The 12378-nt window shown below is 45.3% G+C and overlaps 1 protein-coding gene across 1 annotated transcript; it reads left to right on the top strand.

The window, feature by feature from the left end:
* The first annotated feature begins 2183 nt into the window (after positions 1–2183).
* GPHB5 (glycoprotein hormone subunit beta 5) lies at positions 2184–4471 on the top strand. Its single transcript, XM_009953155.1, has 2 exons — positions 2184–2387; positions 4283–4471. Exons 1-2 carry the CDS (start codon positions 2184–2186, stop codon positions 4469–4471), a joined length of 393 nt encoding a protein of 130 aa, XP_009951457.1.
* Positions 4472–12378: the final 7907 nt, after the last annotated feature.

The following is a 12378-nucleotide window of genomic DNA, read 5'->3' as shown; positions in this document are numbered from 1 at the left end:
CTCATCAAGAGAACATTTGCTTTTCTTGCAGTCTCACACCTCCTCCCCCCCATCCCTTGCCCTTGCTTGTACAGAGCAATGGAGCTAAAAAAGGTCTTATGCAGTTGACAAAAATGTAGGGGTTTGTTCATACAAATATTTGAGAAGTCTCCCTTCAGGGTGTTTACTCAGTGCTTGTTAATTAGGGGGGTAATGATGATTTCAGAGCCAGACTCCAATCTCCTCACAAAGGTGTTGCAATTCCACTATAGAAAAGAAGATCCATTTTGCCCCAGTGCGTGCTCATTATTTCACTCACCAAGATATTCCTTTTGTTTCAGGGCTCATGTTATGAAACAATACCCTTTAAGCTAATCGCTGTTGGAAAAGAGAGGCTTGCTTTACAGTCAATGACTTTGATGCCTTGGGTAGTTCAAGTAAGGATCTGCCTCTGCCTTGCCTTGATTGACAAGACTTTTTCTATAAATTTGAGCAATTAAGCAACCCAGTAGCAGGTGCTAGGGAGATCTACTGAGCACAAAGCTGACAAAGATTGCTGTGCAGGTCTCCTGCTGCTCACTCTGAGGTCCTGAAACACCATCTGCAATTTCAAACTGCAAAAGGAGGTCTGACTCCACAGGTTAGGTGAGTGTGCTTCCATGTCATGGCTCTGGCTCGTGAATAAAGCAGCGGGGTTTGCTAAAGTGGCAAAGAATAAATGTTCAATTTGTTCTGGAGTTTGTCTCCTTTGCTCTCAAATGTCTGCTTTTAAAAATAAGGAATTTTAGGGTTTTTTAGCCTGTTGAAGCTTATATATAGAAATACACTCACTTAATCACTTGTGTAACTACAGTGTATGCATGGTGATATATATGAAGCAAACTTCAGGTGCTGATCTAAAGTCCTGATTTAACAAATTTAAAGCATTTGGTTTAACAGGAGCCTAGAGACTCAAACATCAGTCAGGCAAAAGGCAGGCCAAGTTCGTTTAACTTAAGTCTACCCAGCTGAGGACACAGGCCAATGCACAGAAGTCTGTGTGCCCCATGCAGTAGCTGACTTTCTCAAAATTATATGTCAAGTCTGAAGTGTCTAGGTGGACATTTTTAAATGCAATGCAAATATGTGAAGTATAAAACTGATCTTGTGGCTTAGAGCTACTTTCCAGCTCTCTTGATTTGATACAGAAATTTTTCCAGAGAGGCTGGTTGCTTTTTCACTGGGACAAAAAGGCAGCAAATATCAGAACTTGACTCATGCTGGGCTGCTCAGAAGGTGTAAGGAGTTCAAGCTTCCTTTGGTCACCTTGGCCATGTCTGCTCTTGTTTAACTAGCTCTGTTCACAGGCTTAGCAGCCTTGGTTGGGTCTGAGCTGTCTGGTAGGGCAGTGTGTGCAGGAGGGACAACCTGGCTGCAGCCCTGGGAGTGGACCAGCACAAGTCCAGTGCTCAGGGTATTGGTAATGGCAACTCCAATAGTGGTTTTGGGAGGTGATGAGATTATAGCACAAATTCAGGGATGTGTGGCTCCTAACTTAGGCTAAAAGGTAAGTGGGATAAATCCAGAATTAAGTGCTTGCTGGTGTTATATGCAGACCTCACCCTGCTGAATGCATGGAGCTGCAGCTGTGCTGCTTTCTCCAAAGCAGCTGGTCAGGAGGACGAGCCAGGTTGAACCTGCCACCTCCCACAGGTGTGCATGACTGACAGACAGACAGAGCCCTGCCAGACTGACCCTGCTGGGGCCAGTACTTTCAGGGACTTCAGCCAGCAACGTGTGTGTGTGCTGAGAGGACAACCAAAGGCCGACGTGACTATTGGCCTGGTGCAAGCTTAAGGCAACTCAAATGGGATGGTAGGAAGGTATATGCTGCAAAACTTGCAATATGGAGATTTCAGTGGGTCTGAGGCACTGGCTGGTGGCTTCATCTTTTCCAGGCAAACCCCACTGCTCTGCAGGGAAACTCTGTGTGCTGCTGCTTTCTGTTACAGACTTTTTCACAAAGACTTTCCACTTCTGGGAGTAGGTGACCCCTCATTTGTACATCTGCCCATGTTCTCTCAGACTGAATGAGGATGGGGAACAGTGTGTCTGAGGGGAGGAAAGGCTGTCCCGGCTTGAGCTGAGCCTGTGAACTTGCAATTCTTGCCTCCTGCACTGTGCCGGCTCTTCCAACCATCTGCTTCTCTCCCTTCTGCCTCAGCATGAAGCTCCACTGTGTGATCCTGGGTGCTCTGCTTCTCCTGCTGCTGGCCAGCTGCGGCGGCACACCCCAGACCTCCGCCATCGACCTGCGGACCTTCGTTGGCTGTGCCGTGCGAGAATTCACCTTCCTGGCCAAGAAACCCGGCTGCAGGAGCCTGCGGGTGACAACGGACGCGTGCTGGGGACGCTGCGAGACCTGGGAGGTGAGGCTGCGCCCGGGGGTGGGGGTGGCTGGCTGGTGCCAACATCCCTGGGTGGTGCTTCCCCCCGCAAGAAAAGCACTTGAAAGAAGCCCACCAAACGTTAACCAGCTCACAGGCACGTGCTAAACAGGCAAGGGCTTTGTCCCGCCTCACGACCCCCTCCCTAGCACTGTCAGCAGCGTTCGCTCTCAGTTGTTCCCTCTTCCTTTCCACTGCCTCAAAGGCGGATGCACATCATGTGATGATATTAATGAAGCACTTATGTAATACTCTTATTATGCAATTTGAAAGCCTCTTACAGCTTGAACACTTAAGGAGAGGAGGCCTTTATTACTTTACTGGAAGAAAAAATCCTTTGAGGTTAAGATGGAGCTCCCAATTGATGGGTAGTATATTTTGTTCCAAAAAGCAAATCCCAAAGATAACGTCTGTTTCTAATTTGGTCCTGTTTTAAGTCACAGCCCTGTATACATACGAAGCAGTTATGATTTCAGGGTGTACAGGGGTAGAAGGAAAGAGCATAAGTACATCTATACACACTTCAGAGAGCAAGTTTCTGACTCTCGTCGTCTTTCTGCCACTGGAAGGCTCAAGGGGCCAGTCCCAGTTTAGTTTATTCAGGGAAGCTTTGAGTGACTTCAGAGGGATTTTGTCTACATGAAGACAAGGGCTCTGTGTAAACGAGCAGAGGAGGAGCCCGGGTCTGTGCGCAGACTCTGACTGCCCTCTTTCACTGCTTGGCAGGATGAGGGGAAAGGCCACCAGTGGCCAGATTTCCCCAGTGGGATGAGGGGCCTCTTGTTGCCTGGTTCCCTCCATCCTTGAGCTCCTCTGGTAGCACAGACCTTGCAGACTCTCTTGCCATACTGCAATACTGCTGGGATGTAACTAAGCTGAACGCATCTGTTTGTAGGCTCAACAGCTTCTAGAAAGCACCACAATGTACTTGGATTGGGGGGGGGGTCATAAGAAGGAGGGTGTCTGGATATCTTCCTGCTGAAATATTACATCTGTTCTTTTCCATGCCATCATTCTCAATTCCCAGGGCAGGCTCTTTACACAGCACAGAGGGAAAGAAAGAAAAAATGAAAATATCTCCTGGCTGTGTTACCTTATGCTGTTTCCCATCTGTGCAAGGGAGAGGATGACCATGGGCTCCAGTTCCTTTTTGTGCTGCCCTTTCTGGGAGTCTTTGGAAGATGGGTGCCCCTGTTGAGGAAAACCTCACTTTTTAGGGAAAGCAATGCCAGTGTGATACCACGTGGGAGTGTAGGCTTCAGGGCCTTCAGGCTCCCATTGTCTCCTGATGGCTGGGGTCTCTGGCCAAGCTATTTTTCTCATGAGGAACTGCAGACTTCTATGCTGGCTGCTGTGCTAAGTGCATCTCCCACGGTGTATGTCCATTTGGCTTTGTGGGACATGCAGTCTGACTGGGATACTGGTCTGGTCGAGAATAAAACAGCCATTTGGCACCTGGATGCACCTCTGTTCTTAGGCAGCTGGTGCATATGGAAGGGTTTCCAGCAGAACATGTTTTCTTTGATGGAAAATCAGTCCTTTGGAAGAAAGCAGCTGCTTTTGGCAAACATGTGCATTTGGTCAAAACATTAGTATTCTGCTGAAAACCAGCTTTTTGGATAGGCTTTTGTCTTCCTTCAACCAGCTTTAATTAGAGCATTATGCTTTAAATGAATGGAAACATGCATATACACCCACTCCTCCCCATGGCAGGGCTCCAAGAGGCAAGTGTTGAAGGATGTAACCTAAAAAGGATTTCCATGGCCCCTTCCACCTGATCCAGTGGCTCCCCTCTTTGCACTAAATTCCCTTGAGGAAACTGGGACTCCAGATGTTTGTCTTGATGCTTGCCTGATGCCAGCATTTCTCCTCCACAGAGACCAGTGCTGGAACCACCTTACATCGAGTCTTACCACCGTGTCTGCACCTACAACGAGACCAAGATGATGACGGTGAAGCTGCCCAAGTGTGCCCCTGATGTGGATCCCTTCTACACCTACCCAGTGGCCATCCGCTGTGACTGTGACATCTGCTCCACTGCCACGACCGAATGCGAGACTGCCTGAGCTCTCCTTTCCCAGGTCAAGTGACTTCACACCCCTGGAACATCCAGCATTACAGAGGGTGTAAGTCAGTCCACAATTTTTTCTCACCCTGTAGTGCTCCTAATCATTGACTTTTCTGGGCAGATGAGGCTTAATCCCCTCTCCTCATACTGTTCAAAGCATTATTGCTGTAGGAATGTAGTCCACAGCCTTACAATAGCAAATGCTGTGGTAAAAAAGAAAGAGATGCATTTCCCTTCCTTACAGGCTTTTCACACTGGGTGACCTTTCTTCACGCACAAAGTGCACAAGGACTAAACAGTAACTGGGAGGTGGAAACAGGCCACAAAAGTATTACCTCCTCTGTAACAGCCTCTTTATTTGTGTTGGGGTGGGGGAGGGGGTGGTGGTGGGGGTGTGTGTTTAGCTCCTTCCCCGTAACGTAAATGCAACTACCAACGTTTCCTCCACCTCGCCCCCACCATTAGTTCTTCTTACCCTGATGTCTATCAGGAATAATAGTCAAAGAAAAGGCCTTAAGGCCAACTAAAGTAACCAAATTGCTACTTTGAAATCAGGGTGAATGCATACTCATCCCTGACTCAGCAAAGTACTTAAGCTCGTGATTAAGTGTTTTGCTTAATATCAGTGGACTTCTACAGTTAAGCATATATTTCAGTGGTTTGCTTAATCGGAGCTATTCTGTTGAAAAAAATCTTGCCTCACAAGAGACAATTCCTTGAAAAAAAGAGAAACACATTAAATCTGTAAAACCAAAAGTGTCTATCTTCCTACCTGCTTTTGTCCATGGATGGGAAGGCAACTGACCTCACATAGAACCAGTGAGACTCTGCAGAGCCCAAGGACTCTCTCCTGACAATTTCCAGAGTTAGAGGGACCAAGCCAAAACACAATGATCGTGGTTTGGTTTCAGTGAGACCCTGGCTGAGGTGGTGGGAAAGGGGGCTACAAAGGGGGTTCCCATACTTCCCTGTGCTGCTCAGCTCCATGGAGACCTGCTCCTCTGAGGACGCACAAAGCTGGGGGGCAGCCAGATGTGCTCACAGGAAAGTGTGGAGTGGCCTGTAATGTGGCCAATGCAGGTGAGACAAGCCCAGGACAGGAGAGAGAGCAGATATGCCAAAGGATGGCTCACACCTACTCAGACCCATTATTTACAAACTAGGGGAAGCCTAAGAGCTGCTGCAACAGCTCCCTGGTAAGCACAGCCACTGAAGTGCCTGTGTCCTCCAGTTCCCACCTGCAGGAGGACAGATCCATGTTCATCCCTCATTTCTCCCCTGAACAAAATGGGAAATTATGTGAAAGTAGGAAGGTAGGAAGGTTTGCCAAGTGGGAGAGGCTCACAGGAGCTTACAAAACAAAGACACCTTCTCAGATAGCCATTAGGAGATAATTGCTGCTGAAAGTAATATCTGCACCTGCCTTCCCCCCAGTTAAGTGTCTTGTCTTCTGGATGCAGTCGCCTTCATGCCTGAAACTTCCCAGAGTGCCTTGTTCTCACTGAGACAGATTTAATTTAACCTGCAATTTATTAGTTGCTGTCTTTTTTTTTTTTTTTTTTTTTTTGTATGTGAAACTGTAAAAGCTGCACTGTGGTTAGGAGGTGATTTTATCACTTTGCCTTCTGTAATTCTGAATGGAGACTGCTGTGGCAAACAGCAGCAGGAGCAGTTTTCTGCTGATGGAGAGTTTAACTGCCCTTTAAAAAGTCCTTGTGTTTTGTTTCAAATTGCATCTCACCGTTCCTCTGACCTTCTTATTGTTCTAACTGGCATCACAACTATTACTGGAAACCTGCAAATCATTTTGTGTCCTTAATAAACCTCAAATTGTAATATGAAAGCAATTTAAAGCAATTTGTCCCTCTTCATTTATGCACAGACATTTCTCATGTAGAATACGTGTAAGCTCCTACAAACTCTTTGCCAGAGCTGTAAACACCTGCAAAACATCTCCTTGATGCTGGTGTGAAGTCATTTCCTTCTCTGGATTTCTCTCACGGAGTCTGGCTGTGCTATAGTTTCAGGATTAAAAGTAGGGCTGGAAAGTGGCAAACTTCCTTCCTTTGCAGCCAACAGGAAATATGGGCTGTGCCCAGATATGGTGAGACAGTAGAAACCTCAGCAAGAGCTCAGAATAAAACGCTGCAGGGTGTGAAAGAGGGTTTTGATTGATGCAGTAGCAGACAGACTGGGGGGCGGAAGAGGAAGAGTGGGAAGGATGTATTGACTGAAACCAAGCTAACACTTCTAGATGGTCTTTTAAGGCGGAGAGCAAAAGTGAATGGAGATGCTGTGGATTTGCTGTGAGTGACAAAAGTACAGCCGACACCAGAGCCCACCAACCCATTTGACTGGTGCACATTCCTTTTCGACCTGCTCTGCTGGGTTCCCACAAGTGGGCACACCAACAGTGACTTTCAAGGAGCCAACTTCATTCCTGCTGCTGGTAATTGCAAATCTAGGGCATTTTTTCCAGAAGTTATTACACTATTAGGTCTTCATTCTATTAAACTCCCACCAATGTTGATACTTGCAATCAGGTCTTTTGGCTTTCATATCCTTTCGTGCTGCAGCTGGGATGGTATGTCCTGCCCAGAATTTGCAGGCAGTCCATATAGCCCACATATTTCAGAACATGAGAAGCTCCTTCTCAGGCCACCTTCATCTCCTTGGGGGCATTTTAATGCTCTTTAAAGCCACAGGTCTAAATGTCACCATGCCACCTGTCCAAAGCAATTAAACAACCCTTCTGTCTTTGGTGCCTAAGTTTGCAAGGAGTTTTTGTCACAGAGGCTGTCACACCTCATGTATAATCTCTCCCACGAAAACCTCTACTGGTTTTTTGTAGCACACGGGTTGTCCCCTTCACCTGGACACTGACCACCAGCATCAGACAAAAATCCACAATAAAAACCATGGACCTCTTAAAAGTGTCATTTGCCACTGCACACTTAATCTGGCATGACCTTCACTACCCAAAGGCAAGGGAAGGAAATTTTGCTTTATGTGTATAAGGGGAACTTGACTTCCCTGGGAGAACTGTACTCGCAAAGCAAAGAGCGAGTGAAGCTCCTTTGCAAAGCCTGGGTGTTGAACCATTCACAGCTCTGCAGCCCCAGCTTGAAATACCTGCTGCAGTGACAGGCTTTCTGTAAGAAGTGAGATGGCTCCATCTGCCTGCTCAGGAAGGAGAAGGTGCAGGTATGGAGAAGACATGCCTGTGCAACTTGGGGACTGTACTTGGCTCTACCATAAACGTGTCAGGTGAGGAGGGGTGAATCAGTAGATTTCCTTGTGCCTTAGTTTCCTTTTTGGACATTGGGATTGATGATACAGCTGTATTTTTGTCTCCCTGGTGTGTTTTGGAGTGTATAAACTGTAAGGTCCCTTGTGATGAGTCATATTGCTATCCTGCACAGCACTCAGGTTTCCCAGGTTTGTTGTCGCTCTTGTAACATGAAGAGCAACAGTCAAAGTCACGTAGGGCTTTGACTTTTCACAATGCTTTCCCGTTATGTGATGGTTACAAAAGTCCTCTGGGTCTTGAAGTTCAGCTCCCCTCATTCCCATGCTGTAGCTGGTGTGCCCCCCCAGACCGGCTGTGTCAGAAATCAGTGTATTTTACCCCATCTTCAAACCTGAGTTGCAGTGAGGCGAGGAGGGGCAGGAAGCCCCCCCTGGTACGTGTTTCCTGCACTGACTAGATTTCTCTGTGGGGGACGGGACAGGCAGCTCCCTCCTGCTCTCATTGTACTCACATGAGAACATAGGAACCACCGCCCTGGGTCAGAGCAAAGGGCTGTCTCGCCTAATATCCTGCTGTTGACAGCAGCCAGCAGTGGATCCTCAGGGAAACGTGAAAGCATCAGGGCTGTACAGAGGTATCCTTCCCCAGCTATACCCACACAGCTTTAGCAGGCAGCAGTTTAGGGAGTTTCTGCTCTGGAGGAATGCATTTGGCACCTTGTTGTTGACCCCAGATACGTAGGTCCTCCACACTGCTTCTTCCCAGACAAAGTCTGGCTGTGGAAAGTCTGGTGACTAACACCAGCTTCCTCCAGGGGCAGGTGGGTCAAATGTATTCCAGGACACACGCTGTGCCCTCTTGAATTGTCCTGACTCCTCTGGGGTTGTATCCATTTATAGCAGCCAGGGATTTGGGCTGCAGGGCCTTTTTATTAGGAATAGATGCTGCCACCCTTTGTCTTTGCTCTGCGAGTGAATGCCCCAGGCATGGGCTGGTTAAGCCTGCTGAGGTTCGCAAGCTGCAGGAATATGAACAGAGCCTTTCTCAGGCAAAACTGGCTTTAGCCCAGACAGTGTTAGGGATGTTCAGGAATGGTGGGATTTCTAGTCTTAATTTGAAGACCAGACTAGATGGTCAGTGGGATTGCTTCTGGTCTTGAAACCAACAGTAATGAAAAGTGGGGTAACAAAGGCATTGTCTTTATTTTTAATTTAAATTTTTATTTTTTTTTAAACAAGATCCATGTCTCTGCACTGAATCCCTGGAAGACTGGAGCCAGTCATATTCTTGATTCCAGTCCAGCATTTAAGGGCCAGCTTTCCTCATGTCTTTCTTTCAGCCCTTTAAGCATTTCTCTTTCCTGACTGTCCCTGCCCTGTCTGCTGGACAGAAGGTTACATGGCTCATCCTCTTCCTTGCCATTAGTAAGGGTTTGTTGGAGGGTTTTGTTATCCATGTGTTAGGTTTGTCAAGGAGTAAAAAACTTCCCTTAAAAATCCTGTTGCTGGGGTTAATGCTGTTCCCAGCTGCTTTACCAAGAGATCTCCAGTGCCTGCTAGGCTGCTGCACGCTGCTTTCTCTCGGAAACACTTTAAATATTCACTCAGGGGAGGAAAAAAATCCTTTTATGATGCTGTGATATTGCAGTGGAGACCAGAGGCAGTAATGCCAAGCACACCTTATTAAAATAAAAAAAAAAAGTTCTATCTGAGAGAGCAACCAACCAACCACCTCAATATTGGTGGAAGATGGGAGACTAAATATCTCCAGGCCAGTCACTGAGGGATACCCTGGGACTGCAGTAAGCAGCAGGCTGAGTGCCAGCAGGGAGTAGACCTTCAGGTCCCACATCTCCACCTTCCCATGTTTCCAGGCTGCAGAGAATTTGGTTAAGCAGCAGTTTCCCAAGAGGAACATGCCTGAGATGAGCAAACCTCTGCAGTGTCACCTCCTCTTTGACTTTCTGGTGACACTGTAAGGTGCAGGCAGTTCCAGGACCATCCAAAAGCAGCCCAATATGTTAACATGTGTTTTTCCTGAAATGTCCTGCGAGGTATATGTGATTAGCATTTGGGAATATAAACACAGCATCACACCTTCTCAAAATGATGCTGTCAAAATACTCAGTAATACATTTATTTTGTTAAAATAAACTATGTACAATAGATGATATTAATGTGCAGTTACAATATACAATAATTACATGTTTAAAAGAGGATAAGCAAAAGAGTACAGAATCATGTGGTGTAAATAGGAAACTAATATTGTTTACATTATTTTTAAACTATGCAAAACATAATTGCTGGAAAACTGAATTTCCTTGGTTTGAAACTTTATTGCTTTGACATACATTCTGAAGATTTGGTTAATCTTTGGAAAAAAAAAAAACCTAAAACCCTCACAAGTCAGACATAAGGTTTTAGTACTCATCCTTTGGTTTTACCAGACCCATATATTGCACACAGCAACTTTTAAGTGAGAAAAACTCAGCTGCTCACATCAAATAAAGGACTCTTTTTCTTAACTTGCCAAGAACAGACGGATGATGTGTTAGGACCTGGTTTGTGCTGAGGTCATTACATCTGCATCAAATAGAATAACTTGTTGCACTATTAGTTTTAAGTACTGCTGAAGTAGCACAGAAAAAGAAAGAATTTTTCTTGTCTTTGTGTTGTCAAGGGAGCAGAGAATTTCTTTGCAGTGAAATGCTTGTATTTGAAAGGTGCATCAACATCATAACAGGTTAAACTGGATTCAGTTATCCTTGCACTCGAGAACAGTTCTGGTCCATCTCCGTGCTCCTCTCTGCAGCTGCCTTTGAAGCCCTCCCAGTCTCAAGGTGCTGCTGAGCCCCAGGTATCCAGGAGTGACTCTACCGAGGCACCTCCGAGGCCTTTCAGCAGGCTCTTGCCATACTTGCTGGGGCAGCATGGACACCATGCTGCGCCTTGCTCTGTGGCATTTCCCACCTGGCAACCTGGGCTTACCACCTTAGATCACTTCTTCTCACAAGTGAAGGAGAATTTGCCAGTGTCTTTCCCCTCTCACATAGCTTTATGTTATTGCTTATTAATTAATTAATATTTACAAGTTTGGGGAAAGTTTGGGCTCATTTACTCCATACTGACAAGGCAGTTCAGTAATGCAGTTAGAGCAGCTGCCTGTTTTGGGGAAAAGTGTTGGAAGAAACGATATGACAGTCATACTATGGATATGGCTTACACCCAAACTAGCTTGACAGACATCAGACAAAAATTTCTACATGTTATCAGTACAAATAACTGTTGTGTTGGAAGATCTGGAAACTATAGGCTGGTGACAACTGTTTACTCTGAATTCATTAGCCTCTGATCAAAGTCAAAATTCACCAGAGTTGATATCAGCAAGAGCTCAAACCGATCTTTGGCAAAACCTAATGCAAAATGAAATCTGGCATCCTGAATGGGATGAGATGATATTAAGTGACAGCAATGAGTGCAGTGTCAAACTCAGCAAGGATACCCGTTTTTCTTGAATATTACACTGTTAATTTAATCATTTTCATCTCCAGCCTTAGTAGTGGTTGAAACAAGGAGTTATAAATCCAGTCTCCAAAGCTCAATCTAAAGATTAGATCAGCAAAGCCTCCAGATGCCTAACTTTTTTGGGAGTCCACAACCAGCAGCCAAAAGGTATAAAAAATTCTTGGACCTGGCTCAGTGTATCTGTATGTTCAAAGTTTGATCAGCCACAATAAAGGGCAAAAAAGGCGGAAACGTAAAGACTCTCAAATGCTTTCCACATTAGTCATGTGGGGACCCCATTGAAATTTTCCATTGTCTCCATGAGAATTGAACTGAAGCCAACATACAGCATCTTTGAAAATCCCACCCTAAAATTGTAGTTAGAAGAAGTAGCTAAACACTGCATTATGGTCTGCACATTCTAGAAGGGGATGGGAATCATGCTCAAAGTTACTTTTGATAACATATTTTTCAAAGTTATTTTTCACCACAAATGAGAGCAATTGATATGATTTTTGCTTGTTGGTCTGTGATATAAGGGTTTGTAAGCTCATTTTCCTCTTACAATGAGCTTCTGACTCTTCTTGTTGCTTTGATGGGGTTACTGGAACTGCCCAGGAAAAACAGGTTTGTGTTCACATGTTTCTGAAAACCTTAACCGAAACAAAGAAAAGAGAATTTGAAGATTTTTATTTTTTATCCTAGTTATGAGTGTCCCCTTAACATCATATAATGAAATTTTACTTTTAGGATCAAACTGAATAATTGTGATTCTGGGCCCTGATTTTGCAGCTCTTCCCCAAAGCAGAAGTGTAGATGCAATTCTGTTGCATTCATTACTTCTAATCAGTGTTTTTGTCCTAACTTTTCAATGCAATAATATTTCTATTCGTGTTTTGTTTTGATAGGTGAAGACAGCTGAGATCACAAGTCACTACTGAAATCAGTAGGAGGTTTTTTCCTGCTTTCAGAAGGTATTTATTCACTAAGAGGAAAATAAACATTTATAGTAGAGAATTGTCTTCATTTTTACATAGAGCACAAATGTGTCTAGAAGTTATCTGACGTAGGTCGCTCCATGCTCACCTCCTGTCACAGCAGATGCTCCTCCAGTCCTATAGAGTTGTGAACCAAGAAAATGTTCTGTTATTT

Source organism: Leptosomus discolor, chromosome 3 (assembly GCF_034619465.1).
Source record: "Leptosomus discolor isolate bLepDis1 chromosome 3, bLepDis1.hap2, whole genome shotgun sequence".
Taxonomy (NCBI): Eukaryota; Metazoa; Chordata; class Aves; order Leptosomiformes; family Leptosomidae; genus Leptosomus; species Leptosomus discolor.
This window is presented reverse-complemented; position numbering and strand designations above follow the sequence as displayed.

What these genes read in the sequence shown, in the direction of transcription:
- GPHB5 (XM_009953155.1), top strand. Translation starts at nt 2,184, where the DNA reads ATGAAGCTCCACTGTGTGATCCTGGGTGCTCTGCTTCTCCTGCTGCTG. An exon ending in GACGCTGCGAGACCTGGGAG is followed by an intron (nt 2,388 to 4,282) that starts GTGAGGCTGCGC and finishes TCTCCTCCACAG; the next exon opens with AGACCAGTGCTGGAACCACC.